Genomic DNA, 22228 nt, shown 5'->3' with positions numbered 1-22228 from the left:
CTATTCCCTATGCACTTCATTCAAACAATTATTGGAACTAAATTTTCTGAGAACGGATAAGTCATAGTACATTGCCTTTCCCACGCCTCGTTGACAAAGTTGCAATTATTTTTGTTTTTTGTTATAGGAACATTTTCTTATTTTCAGAGTTTTGTGTTATATGAACAAGGAAGTATTTTCACCTTAAATATTTACGATATATACCATAGCGATTTTAGATTAAGTAGAAAATTTATGGTATAGTTTTTGTTGGCTCTCTCTTTCCTAACTTAAGCTAGAAAAGAGATTTAATCTTGAAAAATTGGCTCGTAAAACAACAAAAACTTATAGAATTTGAACTCCATCTCTTGTAATAATTGGATGTTAACTGGGAACACACTACAGTAGCTACTAAATAAATAGATATTAAACACAAAATTCTATATATTTAGTTTAGTGAGAGAGAGAAATGATTATGATATTAAAGAAGATGCAGGTGGTATGTGTAGGTAGGGAACAACACTATCTATGGTTCACTTTTTCTTTTCACAAATTGAAAGAACATTGAAAAAATAAAGCTTTTCCTTTCCCCATTTGGGTCCTCTGCCATTCAACTGATCACCAACCCTTCTAGTTTGGTTCATTGTATATCAAACTAAAAGCTGAAACCAAACAAAAAACACTTCACATGCCCAACCCAACCCAACCTTCCTCTTTCTTTCCCTTTTCTCTCTCTAAATCTTTACAATATAATCTATTTACTGTTCAAAATCAAAACATTGGTTTATCAATAGACGACATTCAAAAGGAACACCATGTAGACTTAACCATATTCACTGCAATACCATACTCTACTGTCATATCCATGTGTGTGTTGAAGCCAAATGAATGCGTTTGGCATTCACAAATTTGATTGTGAAAGTTTGTCTTTACGACAAGTATTCAAGAAGCGTATAACTTTTCGACACTTTTCATATTTATACCTTCTCGAGGCAACCTCTTTCAAGATATACTATAAGGGATATGACTATAATATATTTTGTGTTGAAACCATAGAAGATAAAATGACACGAATTGGATGATTTGAGTGTAGAGATAGCTCGACGTGCTTTGTTGCCTACATGGGGGAACATATTAAAGATTGAGATAACTCCCAAAAGTCGATAGTTCATCATATCTTTCTTATAACGTAAGAGCTATCCTATTTTTTTGAATACACAAAGTTTCATTCCGTAAATGCAATGTTTGAATTCACTTCCTCAAGGTTTCAAAGTTTGGGACTTTGAAACTTTGAAAATAAATGATTTTCAGTTTTGTTGTTAGAAATCAAAACTTAGTCAACATAATAAATAAAAATTGATATGAATTGTTATTTTCAAATGTAAAGACTTTTCTCCCTACCTATTAACACTTATCCTTTTAAAAGTTTCAATTCTCAAAAATACCTTATCCTTTTATACTTACTTTCATTAGAATATTTGTAATCCAGGGTTAGTAAATTTTGTTCTTTTTGCATTCCCTTTTCCTCATTTTGTAACGGCTCAAATTTACGGCTATGCTAGAGAGAAGTTTCTATACCCTTATAAAAAAAATGTTCTGTTGACACTTGTTTTGAATCAAAATATTTTGGGTTTGAAGATTATTTTTGGGGCTGGGAAATTAATATTAGACAACACGTAATTAGAAAAAGAAAAAAGTTTAGCTTTATTGGTGGCCACTTGTGGGTTGAATGAATGAATGGGATGGATTTTTTTTATTTTTAATTTATTTGGTTAAATATATAGAAATAATAATAATAATGATAATAAGAGTGCAAAGCAAAGGTACGTGTGTGTGTATTATATATGCCCTTCATCTTCCTCATCATCTTTCCCTCTTCCAAGTTTGTTCTGTTGTGTGGAGTTTGTATTCCAAAATTGAAAGAAGAAGAAGAAGATTTGTAATTAGTAATTTAGAGAAGAAAGGTGGATCGGCGACATGGAAAGCGCCCACTTCCGTGGGAAGCACCGGCGGAGGAAGAAGAAAGGGATCAAAATGATTTGGGTTCTTCTAATTTCTCTCAAAATCAAGGTACTTTCTCTTCACCCTACTTATTATCATATAATATAGTATAGCCATGGGATTTTTGAGCTACACATATGCTTCAAATATATTCATCAATCTATCTATCTATCTATCTCACTTTGCGTAAACAACTTCTCTTTTGTGGTATGTGGTGGAGAATGGAAAGCACCCAAAAAGAAAGCAATAAAATTGGTGTTTGTTTGGTTTGGCTTGGCATATCATATCATATCATATCATCATCAATTTCCTTCACACCATTCAATTCAACCCTTCCTATTCTCTTTAGGCTTTTCACCAAACTTTCATTTTCCTCAATTTTCCTCAATTTTCCTCAATTTTCCTCAATTCTTTTTTGTTTTTTTCCTCACAAACACATATACTAAACACATCATCAAACATTGTGCTCAATAAAGGTAGTTGGATCGATGCATGTTATGTTACAGAATTTGGTCACGGGCACCGACTTTTTTTCTTTTTTAATTTTTTTTTTCCCAAAGCCTAAGAAAATGAAGAACATGGGGGGGAGATCTAGGAAAGAGATACGTCCATGTCATGTGTGTGCATGCCTTTAATTATTATTATTATTATAATAATAAAAATGCCTTTAATATAATATAAAACTATGTATATTTGCATATATAGCGCCGCTAGCTCTTGCACATGCACCCATTCACATATTTGTATGTATGTAATGTAATGTAATGTAATGTCAGAAAGTGGGAGGAAGCGACATTATAGAGGCGTAAGACAAAGGCCATGGGGAAAATGGGCAGCGGAGATTCGTGACCCCAACAAAGCGGCTAGAGTTTGGCTTGGCACCTTCGACACTGCCGAGGCTGCTGCCATTGCCTATGACAACGCCGCTCTGAGGTTTAAAGGCAACAAGGCCAAGCTTAATTTTCCTGAACGCCTTCAACCCAACCCTCCTCACTCTGCCTTTCTCCCCCCCGCTGGGGCTGCTGCTTCTTCCGCTCCTCTAGCCCCGACCCCGCCAGCCCCTTCACTTCCTCCGTCCCACGAAGAAGCCTTCCCCGGACTTCACCAGTACGCCCAACTCCTCTCCAGCACCGACGCCGACTTCCCTTATTACTCCTCCACTCTTCTCAACCAACCCCACCATTACCCTCTTTATTCTTCTTCTTCTTCTTCTTTGTCCCAACACCACCAACAACAACAACAACAACATGATCAAGATCAGTACGGGAAAGATTTCGGCCCCGGTGGCTCAACCAATTAAACCAATATTGATTGTTAGCTCACATTTATATGAGTTTTTGTACTCACAACTACTCCCACGTATGAGATTTTATATTTATATATATATATATATATCCATCCCCTATTTTCATGATTTTCCTAGCTCATGATAATTTACAAACCTTATAATCCTCAACTCATTCCCAAATGAAATATTGGAATAAAGGAATATAAATAAATATATTCAGAATGTCCGTACATATGGGTGTGAGGAGGGCCAAGATGGGGGCACTTAGATTGGCGTATTTACTTCATTCGTAGATATGTGTGTACAATTATTAGGAGCCCATGGTGTCCGTCACAAAGTAGAAGAGATTATTATTATTATTATTATTATTATTATTATTATTATTATTATTATTGGAAATGATGGGACATAGGGAAAAAAAGTAAGGAAGAGAAAAAAATGATGGTTCCATGAAAAAGGCACCGAAAGAAAATGGGGGAATCGACGGCGGCACACAAAGGAGGGTTTGATTTGATACTATTATTGAAATGAAGAGATAAAGAGCATACAAAGGATTTATGCAAATATGATGGATGAGAATGAGTCTAAAACATTACGCATGCACAAGCACTACCTTTACCTTTACTGCTCCGGACAAACCCAACTTCCATCCTCCAAGTGGGTCTCCCCAAATCCTCCGAACCCCACAAAAGGGTGATCTCAGATGGATTTCATATAATATAAAAAAAGGAAGCTGACGTGGGAGAGGACACGGATGAATGATGATGAGAGGGATACAGCCCTAGGGGTTGGGGTTGGGGTTGGGCTTGGGCTTGGGGTTGGGCTTGGGGTTGGGCTTGGCGTTGGGCTTGGCGTTGGGCTTGGCGCTGTGGGGGTGCACACCCATTATTGGAGGCTGGGGGGTGTGGGGACCATTTTCATTTTGTTTGTTTTAGTGATGCTCACTAGTTATGACTCGTACGGTGCTGCTGCTACTTTCGGCTTTTTCCACGTCAACTTTTGCGGCTTTGCTTCCCTTTTCTATTTTCTTTACTTTTATTATTCCCTTCCAAGTTTCATCTCCCACGCACCAAACTGTCACCATCATTTTTAAACGCACCACGCCCAAATACTCCTATACTAAACATTAACTTCTATCATTAAACTTTGACCATTTACTCTATTTTTAAATTAAAGTTTTTTTTTTTTTTTTTTTTTTTTTTTTTTTTTTTTAAAGTTTGACCATTAACATATAAAAATTTCTGGTAATTGACTATTATTCTTTAATTTCATTGACCAAGTAAACAACGAACAATATTTGAATTTTTCAACTTGTCATTAGACTTTCATCCTTGTTTATAATTAAAGTCTATTGTTTATAATTAAAGTCTATGTCAAAATATATATATTATCATGAGATGTACACTATTTTTATATTGCATGATACTCCATCCATAATAAATGCTTGGCCATTTATTGAATTAAAATTAATATATCCAAACCTCTAAGTTGTAACTAACTACTATCTTAGTTTTCCCGCGAAACATTTTTGGATTGGGCTTTGAAACTAAAATGTCCCTCACTAATTGTCGGCCCATATCAGTATTTAGTGAAATCCGGCCCGGCCCACAATCATGATTGTGTACGTTTTGTACACATTAGCGATGAATGCTCTGGGTCTTCAAGAAAACATTTACTGGTGCGACGGAAACGGAAACAAGCGCGAGATTTTGTGGCGGAGAGAGTCCGAAATGGCGTGTGGATGTTTATGTGCCTCCATTCTTTCTCCCTCCAACCTTCTTTCTCTTAATTATTCTGCTCATATTAAAACTAAGTTGCTGCTTCCTTCCCCAGTTGCTTTCCCTTCGCCATCTAAGTTATCAGCTCTCAAGTGCAAGGCTGCTGGCCAATCCTCGCCTACTTCCACTGTCTATCGGGGAATTTATGGTCCTTGGACCGTTGATCCTTCCGACGTTAGAGAGGTTCCTCTCACTTACTCTTTCTCTTCTTTTCTTTTTAATCCTATTGTTGTCTCTTACAATTTGGGATTTGCGGTTGCCCTGTAATTGATTATGTGTATTAGCTCCAATCTTCGTGTGTATTATAGTTTGTTACTATTCATCTCCCCACCTTAACTGCGCCATTTACTTTATTGAATTTGTCCTGAGTTGTTCAAGAACTTGTATTTCTATGGATTCTTAGTTACTTCCAAGGATGGGGTCAGGTAGTAGTTGTTCAGTCTAAGTTATGGGCACACTTGTTCAAACACTTACCAATGAAAAAAAAAAAAACACTAACTTGAATGGTAGAAGAATTTGTATTTCCATAACTCCTATGAGATTGTGTAGGACTACTATTAAAAAGTAATGTAGCCGTTTCTTCTAGCATCCTATCGAAATAAATCCATCTCGTCTTCTTCTAGGTCTCTTATTCACCCTTCGTAATCTTTTGATTTTGGGTCTTGAGACCTAGAATCACGTAGCGCACTCTCAATGATAACAGTTATGGGCTTCTAAGAAATTTGAAACCGAGTAATGACTAATGATAACAGTTATGGGCTTCTAAGTGATTTTAGGTTTATAGTTTCTTGATTGCTTAGACGTGTGTGCTCACAGATTATTTTCACTCAAGTTTCAAAATGATTAAACGGAGAAATTCAAATTCCTTTTTCTGTCTGAACTAAGATGTTGGTGTGTTATCTGGATCTGGAATTTTCATGCAGCTCTTGCTCAATTGTTGTAGCACTTAAGTTGTGTGTCCAAGCCTCCTTGCTCACAATATCTATTAGGAACTACAAACCTCCACAATAGTATGATCTTGTCCACTTTGAGCATAAGATTTCATGGTTTTGCTTTTGGTTTTCTCAAAAGGCCTCATATCACTGGAAATATATTCCTTATTTATAAATCCATATCATTTCCTTAATTAGCTAACGTGGGACTCTCTCCCAACAATCTTTAATAATTCTCCTCTCGAACAAAGTATACCATAGAGCCTCCCCTGTGGCCTATGGTGCCCTCGAACAATCTCCCCTTAATTGAGGCACGACTCCTTCTTTCGAGCCCTCGAATAAAGTACACTCTTTGTTCGACAGTTGAGTCACTTTTGACTACACTTTCGAGGCTCACAACTTCTTTGTTCGACACTTGATGATTCTATTGACCGAGCTAAGTAAGGGCGTGATTCTGATACCATGTTAGGAACCATGGACCTCCACAATTGTATGATATTGTCCACTTTGAGCATATGTTCTCATGATTTTGCTTTTGGTTTCCCCAAAAGGCCTCATACCAATAGAGATGTATTCATTACTTATAAATCCATGATTATCCCCTTAGTTAGCTAATGTGGAACTCCCTCCCAACCATCCTCAACAAGATAATGGTGCCTGGCTAAATAATTATGTATCATAGTGCTTAAACCTGATAGCAGCATTCATTTACTAGTAATTTAGGATTTGATGTGTACTCGCACAATAACTCATTGGTGAAGACAGTCTCATGCGGTTAAACCTGCGTAGACAGTCTATGACAAGATGAAGACAGTCTCAAATATTTCAGTGATAATTTGCTTACTGTGGCAGGTAATTTTATATAGAGCGGGCTTAGTGACAGCTGCTACCTCTTTTGTGATAGCTTCATCAGTTGCTTTTTTACCCGACAACTCTTCATTGAGTGACACACTTAAGCAAAATCTTGATCTGTTATATGCCTTGGGTGGAGGAGGATTAGGCTTATCCCTAGTTTTGATTCACATATATGTAACAGCAATTAAGCGCACTCTTCAAGCTTTTTGGGTGCTTGGTGTTGCTGGATCTTTGGTAGCTTACGTAAATCTTGCACAACCAGCTGGGGACAGCTTAGTGCAGTATGTGGTCGATAACCCATCGGCTGTCTGGTTTATTGGTCCTCTCTTTGCAGCACTGACTGGACTTGTCTTCAAAGAAGGTATCGAGTATTTATAATATCTTCTGGGTCTTTGACTTACTTTGTGTCTTTAAAGTCGTATTGATGATGAAGCAAGCTAATAATCAGGGAGAAGACATTGAAGTTTACGAAGCTCGTATTTTTGTGACGTCTCATAGATCACTAGTGCAGTAATAAGAAGAAAGAAGATATTGAGGGCTGGGTGTTGGACTTAATTATTAATCACGCGCAGAGGTTTCTACTGTGATATTGGGTCATTTGATTTATCTATTCTGTCTCCCCGTGGTTTATTTTTGTCCCTCCTGGTCATTTTAAAGATACAAAAAATAGCCTGTGGTGTATGATGTCTGAAATGCAGTGAGTCATATTTCAGAGTATAATATCAATCGGTCACGCCTACTTTAGGATTAGTATCGGTTTCAATTTCCAATACCTGTTTGTTCTCTATGCAGGGCTTTGCTATGGAAAGCTTGAGGCTGGAGTTCTTACCTTTGTCATACCAACGCTACTACTAGGCCACCTGGTATGGTTCACGTTCACACGCTCACAGTTCCTAATTGGAAACTTCATTGATGAATGATTAAGATCTCGTTTGATAACTATTTGACCTTTTTTTTAAAAAAAAGTTTTCTTATCATTTTTCTAGCCTGAGTTTTATCATTTTTAAGAAAATATTTGGATTCATAACGAAATTACGAATTCCAAAAATAAGTTAGTGAAAGCTACTTTTTTTAGTTTTCAAAACTTGGTTATTTTTTGAAAATATATATATATAAAAAAAAAAGTATATAAGAAAACAAGGGAACTCATGAGTTAGACTTTTCAACAAGAAGCGTGGCATGGTATAACATGTATGATAAGTTTTCAACCGTGGTACCTTGTTGCCTTGTAGTACTGTTTGCTTGCATTATTATGATGAAGGATGTGCATCTTTTTGAGCCGTAGACCTAAAATCTTTGTAGCTTTGGAGGAGCCTGTACGCTAACTGTTTGGAGGGGCTTTGTTTGAAATGCAGAGTGGTTTGATGGACGATGGGGCCAAACTTGGTCTGTTAGGTTCATGGATGGCCCTGTTTGTGATATTTGCCGGGAGAAAGTTCACTCAACCCATCAAGGTAATGTTTGAGCAAATGATCATTCTCTAAATCAGAAGACCCTATTTTGTAGTGAAAATGAAGACGTGAATATGTAGTGCATTTTATTGTTTGTTATTTACTTTCAGGATGATATTGGCGACAAATCTGTTTTCATGTTCAATGATCTTGGAGAGGACGAAAAGAAGGCGTTGATTGCGAAGCTTGAGCAGAAAGAGCTTGGTCAGAATGTTGATTAGAACATCTGAATGACACCCACCAGGAAGAACTGTTATCAGTCGAGCTGTTTTACTTCTTACTGCAGCTTTGTCAATAGTCCAGAGTTTATACATAACGCTACTACAACCCAAGCTGTTCATGTTTTTTTTTTTTTTTTATTGGTGTATAATATCATATATTGACTCTTCTCAACATTTGTATATTTGCATGGGAGTGATTGTAATACGAGCCTTCCTTTAGAAATCTCTCTTGGGTCTCAATTTCTTTCGTGATTTTTTTTTTATTTTTTTATTTTTTTATTTTAATTTTTATCTCAGTTAATTTTTCTATCCAATTCTTGAAAGGGTTTTTTTTAAAATAAAATTTGGGCACGAGGATTATATCTCTGTTAGGAATCACGACTCTCCACGGTATGATAGAGAGAGTATTCCGAATATTTCTTAATTATAAACTATGATTATTCTCTAAATTAGCCTGAGACTTTTATCATCCAACCATCTATTAAGAGATAGCTAAGAGTGAATTAGGAATAAACCAATTAAAATAAATTCAAACGATGAGGACAAAAATAAAATTTTAACCTAAATAATAATTTTCTTTTCACAGGGAAGAACATTTTACTTAATATTTGTGAATGGACGGTTATACCCTTCAGTTCATGGCCATGCGTAGCCCTAGGCACTTCAGAGACTAAAGGCTGAGATTTATTTCTAACGAAATCCAACGGTTCAAAATTTCCAGCCGCTCCCTTATATTCTTACTAGACGGCGCTATATCGCTTTTTTATAACGTTCATTGCACCACCCTGATTCTTTCGCGAACTCTCGTTGGGATTCTAGGGTTCGCGATCCAGACAGTTCCTTACTGATCAACATGGTAAACTTCCTGCTACATTCGATTATGCCTTTTTTTCTCTACTGAATTTGGATCCAACAATTTTCACTTTCTTTCACGCTATTTTCAGGTTCTTCAAAACGATATTGATTTGCTTAATCCTCCGGCCGAACTTGAGAAGAGAAAGCATAAGCTCAAGCGTCTCGTACAGTCGCCCAACTCATTCTTCATGGTTTGCTCTTTCGTTTAAATTCTTTTTGCTTTGTTTGATCTAATAATCTTTTCTCCGACAATGGTGATCGAGCTGTTTTGTGATTTCTGTGGGCAGGACGTGAAGTGCCAGGGTTGCTTTAACATGTAAGTTTTCATCTTTTCTCATGTATTATGGTTATGTGACCTTTCTTTTTTCTGCAAGTTGTTGAAGTTGGGTTCTTAAGTGAGTAATGGCACATAACTCTTTGAATGAATAACAGAACCACTGTATTCAGTCATTCACAGACAGTCGTGGTATGTGGGAATTGCCAGTCGGTCTTGTGCCAGCCAACTGGAGGGCGCGCTAGGCTAACAGAAGGCTGCTCCTTCAGAAGAAAGGGTGACTAATTCCTTGGCCCCAGAATTGGCTTTTAGTAGGATCAGGATGGATGGGTTTGAATTTTGATATTGCAATTGAGCACAATTTTTCTTTGTCTCGGGTTTTCTACGTTTTGCATGTTGATTATTCAATTTTGCTTGAGAAGAGGAGCATTTTGTCCCCGTTGTTGCAGTACGTTAATTTTCATGTTTTCAATGAAACTAAACTTTGTTTGAAGTAATTCACACATCAGTTGTATTGCGTGTTATCCAATACTTCTTTAATTGATCGAACTGTTTTGATTTGGCTGCCATTATTCCACGAGTTATGAACTTAGATCCTATTTTCTGATGCTTTTAGTGTTGGAAATATTGGATTGATATTTGTTATTTATCAGATAGTTAATTCAAAGTCATCGGGAATTCTTGTTTTTATCTCAATGTCAGGGAGTGGTTGTCTATTTGTTCCCCTTGATCCTTATTTTCAATTGTTCTTATCGTCTTTTTCTGGTGTGCTTGTCGTTTTTGTACTACTAAGTAGCATCCATCGAACGAGTGTCGCAGAGAATGTTTGATACTATATTCTGACATATTTTTGGTCCTGTGGTCTAATGTTTGGCCCTCTGTTTCCTCGGCCTTGGTTATCCATAATGTGACGCCTTTTGAATATGGCGAATGGAGAAGTTCAAATCACCCACCCCACCCAGCTTTTGCCATATTATTACACACCCTGAAAATTTAGTGTCCAATACGATTCGTTCTTCCACCGTGTAGTTGATCTACAAGTTTGTGTCCTCCCGCCACTATGAACACAACATCCAAATTCTCTGAACGATCAGTATAGGAAGTTTCATAGACAAAAGACATAAAAACTCAACATATTTTTCTAGTATGGTTAGAAAAAAATGTCACCATACTACATTAGACTTGGTCCAAATGACGTTCTCCTAAAATTGAAGGTGCTTTAACAACATATAAACGTTTAGTCTCTCCCAAATTTGCTCTCAAAATGTACACAAAGAATGTTCATGTATGGATTTCTATTATGCCTCTATGCTCCACCCAAGTGTGTTAATCAAGGAATTTCAAGTAGTGTTCAAACATAAGATGCTCTACCATAGATGCTATGGTCGAAACTTCAATAATTGAGGCATGGACATGTTTTGAGGATAGGGTACTTGGGACAAGTGTCTCAACACTCTTGGCAGATTCTTGACGTTGCCTTGATGATTTAAATTGCTAGAATATAGCTAGTGTCTGGACACTAGTTGTAGATATCGTATAAGCATTCTGACTTGTTTGGAGCCTTTTGGAGTATGTCAATGTTTAGTAGCTTTTTAGCTTGGTTTTGTATTCTACATGGTTGGATGTGAAATATGGTAATAGAAGACAAAAAGATCCCAACTAGACAAAAAGAAAAAAAAAAAAAAATATATCAAACATTGAAAAGAAGTACCTAAGAAATAACCTATGTTGGACTAAAATAATAATTTAACCAAAAACAGAACAACAAAGAACTTAGGGACGGCATTACATTGAAATTTATGAAGAAAAAAAAACTCCGGACCTCTATGCTGTTATGTGGACGAAAACGTGCGGTAGCTATAAATTAGAATGAGGGCGGAATATGAGGCGAACAGTTGGTGTGTGAAAACCAGAAGTCCTAAAATGTGTGCATGGAGGTAACGTGTCCGGCCAAGGCGCATCAGGAGTTGGTATTCCCTGTTGTACGTCCTCCACATGGCCTTCTATAAACTTGGTCAACAACTAACCCTTTTAAACACGAGTTCAATCCGATCCCCATCTGCTCACGATCCAAAGAAATGGCTTTCAGACCCTCTCTCACCGTGAGCCACACCGCTTCAACCCCTTCTTTCTTCTCCTTCTTTTTGTAGGAGCATTATTCATTAATATCTGATTACTGCTGATAACGATATTGTGATGCATGCAGTCTGCGTGGAAATCAATGCTTAGGACCCAAGGGAAGCGTCGGTTAGCGTCGTCCAGCACCGCTTCCACCATTGAAAATGCTGCTACGTCTTCTAAGTTAATAAGCAAACCCACTATTATTGAATAGTTATAATATGTAGTGCTTGCTAATGAATGGTTGATTGTGGAACACAGGGGCAGTCCGAGTAGGAGCGACTACATGAAGGGTGAGTACGCCCCAGTCTACATTGTGTTGGGGTTCGTAGGGATTGTTTTGATGATGGGAACCCACACGGCGAAGCAGCAGCTACTGCATTCGCCGGTGGTCAATGTGAGCAAGAAGAAGAGGGAGAGCATCCCGGAGGTGGAGGAGCCCGACACCGTCATCAATTCCGCCGACAAGTTTATCAACAAATCCATTCTTAGGAAGGTGGCCCACGTCCAGGACAACACCAAGACTGTGTAGTACGGGATCCCTTTTACCAGCTCACTTCAAGTTTACAATATTTATTATTATTGTTATTTAGTATAGTATGCCCTTTGGTTTCAGGCGCCCTAATGCTGACACTCCCAAAACTGCTGGAGTGGGTGGATCCTGCCCGGCGTTGAACAACCCCTTGTGTGTAAGCATTTGAATGTCTTCATTTCTTTACTTCTGATTCCCACCACTGTGTGTGTGTGTATATAATGTGCCCTTCTGGTTCTGGATCTCTTCCCTTTGTGGTGTTGGATGGAGCAGACTAGGTCTAGGCATGAGGCCCTCGGTTCTGTTTTTTTTTTTTCATGTAAAATAAAACCAATTGGACTTCCCCAAATTGGGACCTTGGAATTGTTTTCATCTTCTTCATCTTCGATTCTCTCTTCTTCTTCCATTCATTTTATCATTGGAGTGAATCTGATTTTAAGACGACAGAGCAAAGTACTCTTAAAACCAAACTTGCACCAATTCTAATGGATCCATTTGGGAGACTCAGTAGAGAAATGTACTAGAGGGTAGAGGCTAATATTTGTAGCTCACACTCAATCAAACACAACATATTCAATGAGTGTAGCCTATCCGTGGTTGAGTGTAGCCTATTCATGCATGAACCACCAGAGCTTCACCTTCAAGTAGCTTGCAGGGTGTTGTGTTATATAAAAGGAAATCTTATCATTTTCTTGCATGGGAAGCTTACACCACAGGTGACTATTGGATAGTGGAAAAAAGATCTACTTTGGAGGTAATTTGGATAACGTATAGGTTTAAAAAGTGTACTCTAGAATTAGAATTTTGAGCTTTTGCTCAAGGATTTTGCGAACTATTATGGTTGAAGATAAGCTTTGATGACTTATATATATAGGGTTTTAGAAAAGGTTTGATAGATGGTAACATTTATGTCCATCGTTTTGAAGAAGTCTTTGGATGAAGTAAAATTGTTCCCACTACAAAGCATTATTCCTATTTAAGCCAACCACTTTGTTTTCACTTTTAACGAGTTTTTGCTTTGCTTTGTTGGGACTCAAAGAACTGTACCATTAGGATATCATTACCCGTTTGATGTATTTTAGGTGATATGATCAAATTTGCTTAACAAGCAGCTCCTCCAAGATAAATTCCGGAAATATGACTAATTTGAAAAGGTCGATTGAGAGTTGTTTGGAGTGCTATATGGCCTAACGTGGTGCTGTTCTGATAAAACTCTCCCATCATTTTAAAAAGTGTTTGGAATAATGTTAAAGATAAAAGAAAAGCAAAAGAAAAAAGAAACGAGACACATTCTTGGATGTCAAGACAAGTTTTATTCATGCAACCAAAACCAAAGATTGGTGCTGCGCCTCTATGTTGTTGTATATATCCACGAGGGTTGAGGAATGAAGGTGCAAATTTGGGTAGCAGCAATGGAGAAACAGCCACCGCTGTCCATCAAACTTATTAGAGATGACAATGTGGATAAACCTGACATGGTTATTCAGGTGATGGGCTGTCTGAATGAACCTGGGTTGGATTCTCCTGCCATCACACATTGTATCTACAAACTACCATTCTTCATGAGACATACTCACCCCGAAGCTTTCAACAAAGCTTTCGATCCCCAGGTGGTGTCATTTGGGCCATACCACCAGGGGAAGCACCATTTGTCACCCATGGAACGGGAAAAGGCTAAAGTGTTCAACTCTCTTAAAACCAGAGGACTGCCCGTTGAAGCCGTTGTGAGCGGTGTGCACAGCATTTTGGATGACCTGTTGGGATCATACGATAGGCTTGACCAAGAATGGACTCAACATCCAGGCAAGTTCTTGATGCTCATGATTGTGGATGGGTGTTTCTTGCTGGAGTTGCTCTGCAACTGCCCTGCATCTCTAATTAACATGAAGATGGATATAAGGCAGGAAACGCTGCTGCTTGAGAATCAGCTACCCATGAAGCTTCTGCATCAGCTGTATTCTATAGCAGGCCCTATCTTCATCTCACAACGCGACAAGGAACAACAACCCAAGGCAACTTACTTCATCTCCCCCTTCTCCTTCTTCTTCTAAATTCTAATAATCTCTCTACTTCTTCTCTTAAAAATGCACACAGGAGCTGATTTGCAATTGGTTGGGCATCTCCACGACAGATCTGGACGAAGAATTCTTGCACATTTTGGACATGTATAAGGCCTCATTATTGCGTCCTCCGGTAGACCGGACGCCTTGGTGTGAGAAGGATAAGCTTTCAGGCGCGGAGTGTCAAGTCATTCCGCCCGCAACAAAGCTTCGTGAAGCGGGGATCAGATTCAAGAGGAGCCGGACGAAGAGCCTTAAGGACGTGATTTTCGATAAAGAACAAGGCGTGTTGAGTCTGCCGATGTTGATGGTGGACGACGACACTGAGTCCACTTTCTTAAACGTGATGGCATTTGAGAAACTCCACGTTGATGGTGAATCCCAAGAAGCGCCTTTTATCATCACGTCTTTCGTGATCTTGATGAGTAATTTGATAGACGACGAGAGAGATGTGGCGCTGCTATCCTCCGAGGGTACGTTGGCAAATGCGCTTGGGAATGACAGACAAGCGGCAGAGTTGTTCAGTCGGCTGGGGAAAGGGGTGGCTATGGGTCCCAACAGGCACATGATGGCGGTGCACTTGATGCTGAATGAGTACTGCAAGGAGCCCTGGAATGAACGGTGCGCAACTCTGAAGCACCAATACTTTCAAAACCCATGGACCGTCATCTCCTTAACCGCTGCTATTTTTGGTTTCCTCATCCTAATCCTCCAGGCCACCTACCAACTTCTTGATTACTACAAGGGGAAAAAGAAATAATACTAACTTGCTCCACACCATCTACCATTATAACCTGGTCCACCATTTTTTTTTATTTTTATTTATTTTTTTTTAATTTTTTTTAATTTATCTATCTATCTCTTTCTTCTTACGTATCTCTTTCTTCTTTGATATTCATTTTTATTGTTTTTTTTTTTTTGTCTCAACTTAAATTTAGACTCTCAACTTAAATTTAGACTCTCATGTTTTTTGTCTCAACTTAAATTTAGACTCTCAACTTAAATTTAGACTCTCATGATATGATACGAGGATTCACAAAGACAATAAAAATTTGTGGATATAAGCTCGCACTCACTTATAAAGTACTCAGGATCTAGGGGAATTTATAGTTCCTTCTCGTGTATATATGTAGATGACATCATAGTCACTAGATAAGGAAAGGAAGAAAATAGTTGAACTCACAAGGAAATTGATGAAAGAATTTGAGAGTAAAGAACTTAATAGGCTACAATACTTTTTCTTAATCGAAGCAGGTAGGTACTTCAGCTCAATGTATTTTCATAGCACAATATTGATGGAAACAAGAAAAAACAAATATGAATCGACACTCGATCCCACATAACATACTCAACAAATGTAGCCTATTCACGCATGAACCATGGGGGCTTCACCTTTAAGTACCTTGTTGAGTGTATTGCTATCTGAAAGGAACTTTTGGAAAAAAAGAACATATTCAAACAGAACAATTTTCTTGGATTGGAAGTTTACATTGATGCCGAGTATATTGACTTTTGAGTGTGCTCGTTGGTTCCATGCACGTGCACCCTACATGACCATGAGTGCGTGTGCGCCCCATGCCGCACCAACGCCTCTAACACCCTTGTACGCACATCATGTCCACCAACACCTTGCTAGCACGGAGGTTTTAACCTCTATAAAAATCAAAAGTCTTTGAATTAAGCAAGAGTGCTCTCAAAATGTACTTTTCTTGTATTCTCTCTTATTGTATATACCTGATCATCAATACAAAACCTTTAGTTAAGATTCCTCCTTAAATTCTTTAATATTCCCACAATTGAGCGATCCAATTGAGCGATCCTAACAATTGGTATTAGAGCTAACAACTGATATCGATCCAGACTCCTCTTAGCATGAAAAGGAGGTTTGATTAACAAAACATTAAAAGGCAACAATGATGGGCTGCTGTTGTTTGAGGGGAAGAGAGTGAGCTACAAAATGAGAATAATAATGATAAGCAAAGCAAAAGCAAAGCAAAAGAAAAGAAAAGAAAAGAAAGTGAGAAGGAAATGAGACACATTCTTGGACATCAAGACAAGTTTTATTCATGCAACCAAAACCAAAACCAAAACCAAAACCAAAACCAAAACCAAAACCAAAGATTGGCGCTGCGCCTGTTAAGTTTATGTATATATATCCATGAGGGTTGCGGTGTGAAGGTGCAAGTTTTTGGTAGCATTTTTATAAGCAATGGAGAAACACCCATCGCTGCAAGTCATGCTTGGTAGAGATGACAATATTGGGGATAAAGCTGACATGGTTGTTCGGGTCAAGGGCACTCTGGATCAACTCTTGGATTCCCCTGCCATCCTCAACATGGAAGCAGAGCAAAGCAGCGAACTTCTTTCCATCTACAAAATACCATTCTTCATGACACAAACTCATCCCAAAGCTTACGAGCCGCGGGTGGTGTCATTGGGGCCATACAACCACGGGAAGCAACATCTGTCACCCATGGAGCTGGAGAAGCTAAAACTGTTCTACTCTTTTAAAACCCGATGTCTGTTGGACGTTGAATCCATTGTGAGGGGTGTGTCCACCATTTTGGATGAACTCATGGAATCATACGATAAGCTTGAGGAAGAATGGACGGAAGACCCCGGCAAGTTCTTGCAGCTCATGATTGTGGATGGGTGTTTCATGCTGGGATTCTTAATCAACTGCCCCGACTCTCTAATTAATGTCAGTCCGGATATAAAACAGGACATGCTTCTGCTTGAGAATCAGCTACCCATGCTGCTTCTTGAGAAGCTGTATTCTATAGCAGCCCGTAATGTACAACTACCTCAGGCAGGCAACTAAATTCATCTCCTTCTCTTTTTTTCTTTTTTTTAATCATATCTCAACTCATTCCGCTTATATAGTTTAAAATGCACACAGGATCTGCAAAAACTGGTTTCCAATTGGTTGAACATCCCCCGGAATGAGGTAATGAAAGACTGCTTGCACATTTTGGAGATGTATAAGGAATCGTTATTGCATCCTCCGATTGACCGGACGGACTGGAGCGTGGAGCTTGACCATTCAGATCCGGAGAGTCAGGTGATTCCGCCGGCAACGAAGCTTCGTGAAGCGGGGATCAAATTCAAGAGGAGCAAGACAGATAGCCTTACGGACGTGTTTTTCGATGCAAAAGGAGGCGTGTTGTGGCTGCCGCAGTTGATGGTGGACGACGACACGGAATCCACGTTGTTGAATGTGATGGCGTTCGAGAAACTCCACATGAAGGCTGGACGCAGAGTGACGTCTTTCGTGATCTTGATGAGTAATCTGATAGACGATGAGAGAGATGTGGCGGTGCTGGCGGGCGAGAAGGTATTGGCAAATGCGGTTGGGAATGATAAAGAAGCGGCGGGTTTGTTCAATCGGCTGGGGAGTGGGGCGAGTATGGGCTTGGATACCCACATGGCTGGGGTGCACAAGAAGGTGAATGAGCATTGCAACCAGCCCTGGAATGAACGCTGCGCAACTCTGAAACACGACTACTTTCAAAGCCCATGGACTATCATCTCCTTATGCGCTGCTATTTTTGGTTTCATCATCCTAATTCTCCAGGCCATCTACCAGTTTCTTGATTACTACCTCAAGCCCTGATTCCTTCTGCTTCTCTTTTTTTTCTCTTCTTTTAATAAGATTTGAGTGTACGGATGTTGTGTTTTTTTTTTTTGTTTTTTTCGTTTTTAATTGTGGGAATATACACCTTTCGTGAAAAAAAAATCTGTTATTTTATGGATATGTGGAATGCCTATGTTACATTACATCAAATAGATAAGAAACTCAAAATAAAGCAATTTCCCAAACGAATACCCAGCGGCCCGGCCCAGCCCAGCCCAACAACTTTTCGAGAACCATCTCACAATCACACTCTCAAACTCATCCTGGATCACTTTGTGTCGTCTCTTCCGAGCAAAGTCTGCGTCTCCCCTCCCTCAATTGCTTCCCAACTTCTCAACTGCAATCTTCAAACTCCCTCAGATCTTAGCTGAGATTTCGAACTAATTGTATCCAAGGGGGAAAGGAAACTACTCACCGATCTTTGGAATTTCCAAGCCGAAAGAGCAAACACATGGAGCGGTGCCTAGTACCTGGGTTCTGTTTATGGTTCACTCTCACATTTGTGATTGCAGACGAAAACAAATCTTCTGCGGGAGGTTTAATCTGGTCTTCCGCAAAAGAAGAGGGCGATCTCCTTATCCAGTACAGGCCAGAGGAAGATTCCACCGCTGCTGCACCAGTCGTTCACGATGCCGATGGCTTTGATGGCGGCTTTTCTTCCTTGGATAGCATGTTACAGTGGGCTATAGGTACTCTTACATTCATTATTGCCTTTCATGTTCAGCAATAAAGTTGTACAATTAAATGATAGCATTAGCAATCACAAGGATGATTGAAATCCAGGCCACTAAACCTAGTGTAGTAGGTGTGTAGTTTAAGATTTCTTAGCAACATTGTTCTGCCGAAGAACTCTTCAAATTTAACCTAAATTATACTTGTAGAATAAATATGTTTTCAAACTATAATGTAACATAATTTGTACACTTCGTCAGTAGGAAGTAATTGCAGTGAGTAGAAGGTGTTGGTATGGTGGGTGGAAGTTTAACCCAGGCGTCTATATTAGCAACGGTTGACAGAAAGTTGGTGTAATCCTTGTGCAGCCCTTTACCATTGTAGGTTGGTCGGGAGTGAAGAGATATGGAAGGTCAGGAGGGTTATTAACACTATGAGATGGATGGAAACTGAAGATGGTGGACGTGCTAGAAGGTGCAGTTTCTCTATTGAGCATGGTGGAACTTGATGATGGTTTGATATTTATGGACTCTGTAGAATGAAGGAGAAGGAGGAATTCTGGCGGGAATTGTGAGTGTAGGGTAGTGTTCAGAAAGTATGAGAAAGTTTGTTGTGCTGGTTCAGAAACAGGCGGTGAAAAATTGAAATGGCATATTTTTGCTTGCACACACTCAACAAAAAGGAAAAAGGATGCTGGGATACTAGAATCTAGTTAAAAGAGTTCCACCTTGGAATAGACTTCTGCAATATGTCTTTCACAAGTGTGGGAAGGCCTACCTGTAATATTTGACGTTAGTCTGCAGAGTAGTTAAACTGTATCATTAAACGTAAATTTTTCATTTGTTTTCTTCATTCATCCTCCTTGGAACTTAGTTTTTGTGATGCCTTTTATCTTGAACGTCTATCCTAACCATCTACTTTTTCTCTTTGAAAACAGTTTACAATGGGTTTGGACATGTGTGTTCATTGGTTGTATGCTGGAGTCTTCTCCATATTTTTGAAGTTTCGCGGAGCAATTTTACATTTCATTTTTTTTTTTGCCTATTGTGGAACATGCCATTGAACAATCTTGATTTTTTTTTTTTTCAAGTCTTGCAAGTTATTTTATTAAATGAAATGGATTATTAAAAGCTGAAGTTCCCCTGGTATAGTTGTAATGGAGAGCCTCAGATTTTTCCAATCGTTTGAACCAACTTTTTGATTAGTGTACTTGTCTGAACCAGGGCATTCTAATCCTGAAAAACTAAAGGAAACTGCCCAGGATGTGAAGCAATTGTCTCCAAGTGAGCTAAAGAAGCGTCAGGAAGAAATTAAGGTGCAAATGTAATGTATTTTAGTTTTTGCATGGAAATTAATCAACGAAATGGTCAAGAGATGAAAATTCTGTATTTATGTGTGTGTCCATTTTTATAAGTTTCGTTATTTTAAAGTAATGTTTCCTATTTTAAAAGAATGTGTATATTTATGTTATTCCCTTTTGTTATGGATTGCATAACTTTGAATATTTATTCATCTCATTTAGAGTACTCTGCTTTTGTAGGACCTAATGGAGAAGTTGAAGATGCCATCAGATGCAAAGCTGATGCAAATTGCGATAGATGACTTGAAAAATTCCTCTCTATCATTGGAAGATCGGTATCGAGCATTACAGGAGCTTTTAATTCTTGTTGAGCCTATAGATAATGCAAATGGTTAGTTCTAGTTTCACTATTAGCTGAAGATCCTTGGAACTCATTTTTAGTAGTTTCAGTTGCCTGTGGCTTTTACCTTTGTGAATTTCTTCATTCTATTCCTTACACTTCATGTTACACATTGAAGACACTCAAAATATTTTTTTTTGTTAAAGACTCAAAAGCACTCACTCTTGAAAAGAAATCTCAAATACATGTTAACATTCATGAGATATTCTTGAAAATTTGCTGCCACAAGAAGCTAGGACCTAACTATTTTCAGATGCAGTGTTTTTGGCTTTGTTATCATACCTTCTTTTACATTATTGAAAATTTGTATCTTTTTCCCGTAGATTTGGGCAAACTTGGGGGCCTTGCTGTGCTTATTCATGAGCTTAATCATATTGATCCTGAAGTTAGGAAAGTGGCAGCATGGATTCTTGGAAAAGCCAGTCAGAATAACCCTATTGTTCAAAAGCAGGTACTGCCTTACGCCGAGTGGAATTACTCTTATAGACCTCTTTGTAGAATTTGCCTCCAGTTACATTCTTATTGTCAGGTATTGGAACTCGGGGCACTGTCAAAATTAGTAAGGATGGCGAAATCTGATTTTGTAGAAGAAGCCATCAAGGCGTTTTATGCTATTTCCTCCTTGGTTCGAAATAATTTATCTGGCCAGGAATTATTCTATGCCGCAGCTGGAGAAACTATGCTTCAGGTGACCAACTGAAGATTAAAAGAGGATTGATGTGTCACTTTCATGATATATAAAATTGACCGTTTTCTTATGGTCTCTATAGGATATTTTAAGAAACTCAAGTATGGATATCAGATTGCAAAAGAAAGCTGTGTTTTTGGTAAGTGATCTGGCTGAGACACAACTAGAAAAAGCAGATGAGGCTGAGAGGTCATTTTTTGGTGATCGTTTTTTCTTGAAGTCTGTGGTTGATCTAACCCATTCGAAGGACATTGACCTCCAGGAGAAGGTGGGTTTTTATTTGTCAGAGTCCTGCACTTTAATTTGTTATCTTTTAGGCGCATGAACAGGAGCATCCTTATAGATTAATTGTTCATTTTGTAGAAGAAGCCATGAAGGTATTGCATTATTGTTGTTTGGCTCAAGATGTCTGTTTTCTGAGCATATTCCAAAATTTATCTGACATGTGTACATTTGTAAATTAAGAGGTGTGGCCCTTATTCAAACGAAAGGTGTTGATGTGAATTTACAGGCCCTCATTGCTCTAAAGAACCTGTTGCTTCTGAGGACAACGAAAGCTCAAGTTTTAAGAGAATTTTGTGGGCTGGATGTTGCTTTGGAGAGGATGAGGGTGAAACTGGAGGTATTAATGGAAGAGGAAGATCACCGAGATTATGCTATGGATGTGGAAAGTCTACGAAACCAAGTGGAGTTAATTTTCCATGAAAGGCTGGGAAAGGTAGTTTCTACTCTGAGATTGATTAGTCATTGTAATGGTGAGTTATTAATCTGCGGGCAGTGGACTTAATATGATTTATTGTTTACAGAGGATGCAGGTTCCAACATGAACAGGAGGATGTTGAAATTTGACATGTACCATGCTTTCCTACTAACCTAGTCTGTTTAGCTACATCCTAGCCACAACCTTAGGGGATGTTGAAATTTTCGCAACAACGTAATATTGGGGAGTTTTTTTTTAAACTAAAAAAGAATGATGAATTTGGGTTTGGTTTATAGGAATGAAATCTGTAGAACATTGTTCATAAATATTCTGAAATTAAAAGTTCTGAAAACAATGCGTACTAGATCCTTCCCAGCCTTCTTAGATTAGTCTTCATTCAACCAGCCATGAAATGAAGGATAGCCTTGTATCCCAACTGTGCTAACAAGAAACCCTATAATCAGAGTTGGAGATTACGTGTTCTATTACT

The 22228-nt window shown here is 38.6% G+C and overlaps 7 protein-coding genes across 8 annotated transcripts; all 7 read left to right on the top strand.

Annotated features, from left to right (window-relative positions):
• Positions 1-1727: 1727 nt before the first annotated feature.
• On the top strand, positions 1728-3394 carry LOC111778828 (ethylene-responsive transcription factor ERF113). Of its 2 annotated transcripts, none has more exons than XR_015413250.1 (2): positions 1728-2049; positions 2757-2894. XR_015413250.1 is itself a non-coding variant. In XM_087118979.1 (2 exons), the coding sequence occupies exon 2, from the start codon at positions 2750-2752 to the stop codon at positions 3278-3280; it is 531 nt and encodes a 176-aa protein (XP_086975105.1). In that variant the 5' UTR covers positions 1775-2049; positions 2686-2749; the 3' UTR covers positions 3281-3394. The 2 variants fall into 2 exon arrangements, 1 of the variants encoding a protein (XP_086975105.1); XM_087118979.1 differs by having other exon boundaries at positions 1775-2049; positions 2686-3394.
• Positions 3395-4930: 1536 nt separating this feature from the next.
• Positions 4931-8730, top strand: LOC111779356 (integral membrane family protein). The gene is made up of 5 exons (XM_023659506.2): positions 4931-5229; positions 6831-7194; positions 7626-7696; positions 8189-8287; positions 8395-8730. The coding sequence occupies exons 1-5, from the start codon at positions 4999-5001 to the stop codon at positions 8503-8505; spliced, it is 876 nt and encodes a 291-aa protein (XP_023515274.2). The 5' UTR covers positions 4931-4998; the 3' UTR covers positions 8506-8730.
• A 475-nt stretch (positions 8731-9205) lies between these two features.
• Positions 9206-10158, top strand: LOC111778419 (small ribosomal subunit protein eS27y-like). Its single transcript, XM_023658222.2, has 4 exons — positions 9206-9361; positions 9450-9551; positions 9648-9676; positions 9793-10158. The coding sequence occupies exons 1-4, from the start codon at positions 9359-9361 to the stop codon at positions 9917-9919; spliced, it is 261 nt and encodes an 86-aa protein (XP_023513990.1). The 5' UTR covers positions 9206-9358; the 3' UTR covers positions 9920-10158.
• Positions 10159-10313: 155 nt separating this feature from the next.
• Positions 10314-12665, top strand: LOC111778418 (uncharacterized). Its single transcript, XM_023658221.2, has 4 exons — positions 10314-11736; positions 11841-11935; positions 12014-12283; positions 12369-12665. Coding segments are annotated over exons 1-4 (390 nt in total). The 5' UTR covers positions 10314-11712; the 3' UTR covers positions 12370-12665.
• A 143-nt stretch (positions 12666-12808) lies between these two features.
• LOC111778414 (UPF0481 protein At3g47200) lies at positions 12809-15166 on the top strand. Its single transcript, XM_023658217.2, has 2 exons — positions 12809-14296; positions 14379-15166. The coding sequence occupies exons 1-2, from the start codon at positions 13670-13672 to the stop codon at positions 15102-15104; spliced, it is 1353 nt and encodes a 450-aa protein (XP_023513985.2). The 5' UTR covers positions 12809-13669; the 3' UTR covers positions 15105-15166.
• A 1293-nt stretch (positions 15167-16459) lies between these two features.
• Positions 16460-18103, top strand: LOC111778415 (UPF0481 protein At3g47200). The gene is made up of 2 exons (XM_023658219.2): positions 16460-17153; positions 17244-18103. Exons 1-2 carry the CDS (start codon positions 16554-16556, stop codon positions 17955-17957), a joined length of 1314 nt encoding a protein of 437 aa, XP_023513987.2. The 5' UTR covers positions 16460-16553; the 3' UTR covers positions 17958-18103.
• Positions 18104-18262: 159 nt separating this feature from the next.
• Positions 18263-22223, top strand: LOC111778417 (ARM repeat superfamily protein). Its single transcript, XM_023658220.2, has 8 exons — positions 18263-18667; positions 19874-19965; positions 20191-20341; positions 20674-20801; positions 20880-21038; positions 21121-21306; positions 21550-21756; positions 21845-22223. The coding sequence occupies exons 1-8, from the start codon at positions 18430-18432 to the stop codon at positions 21863-21865; spliced, it is 1182 nt and encodes a 393-aa protein (XP_023513988.2). The 5' UTR covers positions 18263-18429; the 3' UTR covers positions 21866-22223.
• Positions 22224-22228: the final 5 nt, after the last annotated feature.

Source organism: Cucurbita pepo, chromosome 17 (assembly GCF_057944985.1).
Source record: "Cucurbita pepo subsp. pepo isolate OVF chromosome 17, ASM5794498v1, whole genome shotgun sequence".
NCBI lineage: Eukaryota > Viridiplantae > Streptophyta > Magnoliopsida > Cucurbitales > Cucurbitaceae > Cucurbita > Cucurbita pepo.
The sequence above is the reverse complement of the archived record's forward strand: the minus strand, read 5'-3'. Positions and strand labels throughout refer to the sequence as shown.